This window comes from Cicer arietinum, chromosome 5 (genome assembly GCF_000331145.2).
Source record: "Cicer arietinum cultivar CDC Frontier isolate Library 1 chromosome 5, Cicar.CDCFrontier_v2.0, whole genome shotgun sequence".
Classification (NCBI taxonomy): Eukaryota; Viridiplantae; Streptophyta; class Magnoliopsida; order Fabales; family Fabaceae; genus Cicer; species Cicer arietinum.
The window spans coordinates 76,037,322-76,040,927 of NC_021164.2; the positions used below are offsets into that span (position 1 = coordinate 76,037,322).

Consider the following 3,606-nt stretch of genomic DNA (forward strand, 5'->3'; position numbering starts at 1 on the left):
TCTTTCCCTGCTTATATGTGCACGCGCACACACACACTTCTGTATACTAACTCTTCAAAGTTCAGCTGGTATGTCAGCTGTTTCTGTTTTAAGTAAAAATAATGAATATATTACAATATATGATAATATTAAAAGATTGCGTGCTATGTTTGGCATTTGCTTGGGAATTGAACTTATAAATTTATTCTGACAGTTTTATGGGTTCAATTTTATAGATGTCAAAATCTGCACCTTCTGATCAGTCCAGAATCAATATTCTTGATCCTAAAGATGTAAGCAACTATATTCACTAGAAACAATTTACCTATGTTTATTTTTTTTTTTGTAGGTCTAGTTGCATGGTGTATATGATTGTTTGCTGAAATGTTTGCATTTGATCTATGTGGGAATTATTTGTTGCCTGTAATTGGTTGATGTTAGAGGCAGCAATTGTGATCTTCACATGAGCAAGTGTGGTATCTCATCATAAGCTTTGTCTTGCCGGCTGTAGCATTCAACTATGAAAAAGTAGTGAATTTAGATTATTATAAACTTCCCTTTGATTTTTATTTTGAAACGAATGTATGAATCTGGTTGAAAGTTGATGAATTGATTGTGAGTTCCCATTATGAGTTCTCATCCTGGTTTCTGCAAATTTCAATCAGATAATTTTAACACTCGCAAAGTTGTGTGGGATTGAATGCGGGGAAGTACAGAGTCAACAGGAAAGTAATCTTATTGTTGCAAAGATGAGAATTTTAGGATAAAAGAGTGACCACCCAAGAAAAGATAGAATTACGAATGAAATCATTAGACAGATAGTCAGGTAACTCCCACAGGTATAAAGATGGTAGAGTTTGTTATATGTAGTTGGTCTTGTGTGAAGAAGACAATTAAGGAGGGTAGACTAGATGGAGGGTAGCTCCATAGTTAAAGGTAGAGGGAAATTAAGGAAAACATTAAGCCAAACCATTAAAAGAAATTTGGATTTAAGTGGTCTACCATTGGACAGAGAAGAGAAGGACTGACTGTGAATATGATAATGATGTAATATGATTGATACCTACTTAATACAATAGACTTAACCCAAATCCCTATTTATAGGGATATATGACTTCTAATCCAATTCTAAATAAATAGAAAAATCAATAAACAAATCAAAACAATAATAGTTAAGGAATGTGGAAAGTGGAAACTAATCTTAGAAGGTAATCCTATGAAATAAATTTAAGATACTCTATCATAATACTTAAATATTATTAGATATATTTTCTAATATTCTAACACTCCTCCCTCATGCTAAAGCATACTAAGCTTTAAGTTTGTTACAAATCTATCTTTTGAAAGAGAAAATACAATGATCAACTTTCACGAAGTGTGGGCAAACCAAACCAAAATGTTATTGGGCTATAAGTTGTCCTTAGCCTGAAACAACCAACTTAAGAAGTGTGGGAGAGGTCGCGGAGTTTTCTGTGACCGGTACCGGTAGCTCAATCTTGACTATGGTCAGACGATTAGACTACCAAAACAACCAACATAAGTTGGACAGGTCATCTGTGAATACTGAATGGTCCCATCGACTCAACCTTGGTTTTGGTTGGACGAAGGGACTATCATTGACTATTCACATTGTGCTGAGACAAATGACTTGAAAGTTGGCCAATAGAGACTAAATTGAGACAAGGTAGAAAGCACACTGGGATTAGAGTGCCTTGAAAAAAATACCAAAGAGCAACTTGGAATTGGCGGCAAGACAAATATATAGTCATTTGGCTTGAGGTGGTCCAGAAACAAACCTAAAAAATGATCAAATGAGACTAGAAAGAATTGTGAATAGCAAGCCAGAGACTGAAGAAAGGACAAAAAATTTGCACCCAGACCAGAAAGTTGAGCAGAAACAGATTCAAAAACAGAGCAAATGAAGAAAAGCTAAAAATAAGACGACTACCACACAAGAAAAAATCAGATACGACAACAAAACTTGAGACCCAATGCAGCGCAAACAGAGAACAAAACGTACAAAATTTTGATCCCATTCTCAGTTACTTATTGGAGTCTTGGGTTAAAATTTGCTTCTGGCTAGGCACTCCAGAGTTGACTCCTTAGATTTTAGCATGTGATTTACATACTATATGGTTATGTGGATTCAAATTAAATGATAATTCTGTCACCCATATTGAATGAAGCATTTTTTCCAACTTCCATCTTGATATATAGCTAAATTGATTGAATATAAGACCAGTTTACTATTTTCCCACCTATATGTTAATTTTCCTTTCTCTTGCTCTGAGTTTACTTATTTTGTTCTGTAGCTTATAGCAAACAAGATCAAACGTTGCAAAACTGATTCACTTCCATGGTTAGTTTTGTTATTATCCCATTTTTAATGATATTATGTAATGCTCACGGTCCTCTGAAAATGCTTACTTTTTTTTCATTTAATCATTGTCTAAATAATTATAAATTTAGTTGTTGGTGAGTTTTCAAACTACTTATGCACTATGGTGGATCTAACAGCTTGGAATTCGACAATCCTGAGAGGCCTGAATGTAATAATCTTCTTTCCATATACCAGCTCGCATCTGGAAAGACAAAAGAGGTCAGAAAGGATTATATTTCCTTTCCATTTATAATTGTTTAAATCATCAATCATTGTGGTTTTGGAATCTTCCTAGTTCAAGTAAGCATGTTTGATGCTTTCTATATCAATATTTTATTTTATGGTTTTACATTTGTGTCTGCAACGTTATGAAGCATGTGCTTCTGGTCTTTTGGTTCTTTCCATTTAAATTTCAATATATGTAACGTGAAAATATCTTTGTGTATACTAGTAGTAATTTGTGGATGCTACAAAGAAAAATGTGCAACTAGCATGTGGCATACTACGAGAATCATCTCTTGTTCAGTTTTGGTGTCATTGTAAGATTTTAAGCACTAAAATGTCATAATGGTTATTAGGACTGAGGTTGATTGGGGATTTACCATTGCCTTATTGTGAATGCCAAGAAGGAGCTTATAGCCCCCATCACTGGTCTCTTTCTTCCTGGCAATTGATCCAGTTCATCGGATCAACTTGTTAGGACTCTAGAGAAATTGAAAATAAAGAAAGATAGAAAGAATCAAAATATATAAGTGGTTGTTGAGATAAAAAATGAAAATGGAGAATAGAATTATCCCCAAGGATTTCCTTCCCCTCCTAGTTGAAAGGATCTCTCCATTCACTTCTAAGCTATCAAATGTACAGAATGTATGTTTGTGTGTATAAAAACACACCCATATATATACACTCAGATTGCTATTCTGATTTATTATCCTAACAGATCTGCTTCAAGAATATGTTGTCTGTTTTATAATCCATTATTATGAATTATTCTTTCTCAAATTATGCAATTCGAATTATTCTTTTTTAACTTCCTCAACATATTACTGCCAATATTGGGAAGAATTCCTGGTAATTAATTTTTGAAGGAATTCTTTCTACTATGGCCAGTCAAAAGGCAGGTATTATTAGTCTATTATATTTCTTCAAAGCATTTCCCTATCATGCACTGAATCTTGACTTCCAAACATTTACAGAGATATTCTATTTGATACCCACTTTTGTATACAGGAAATTGTGCAGGAATG

General features: G+C 33.7%; 1 protein-coding gene across 1 annotated transcript in view; it reads left to right on the top strand.

Moving 5' to 3' along the window:
• The window catches only part of LOC101500971 (tryptophan--tRNA ligase, chloroplastic/mitochondrial), an 11,068-nt gene that overhangs the window by 6,079 nt on the left and 1,383 nt on the right, over window positions 1-3,606 (top strand). The window contains exons 11-14 of the mRNA XM_004501038.2: window positions 216-272; window positions 2,292-2,338; window positions 2,497-2,578; window positions 3,590-3,601. Of these exons, the coding sequence (XP_004501095.1) occupies window positions 216-272; window positions 2,292-2,338; window positions 2,497-2,578; window positions 3,590-3,601 (198 nt within the window). The remainder of the gene's footprint in view (window positions 1-215; window positions 273-2,291; window positions 2,339-2,496; window positions 2,579-3,589; window positions 3,602-3,606) is intronic.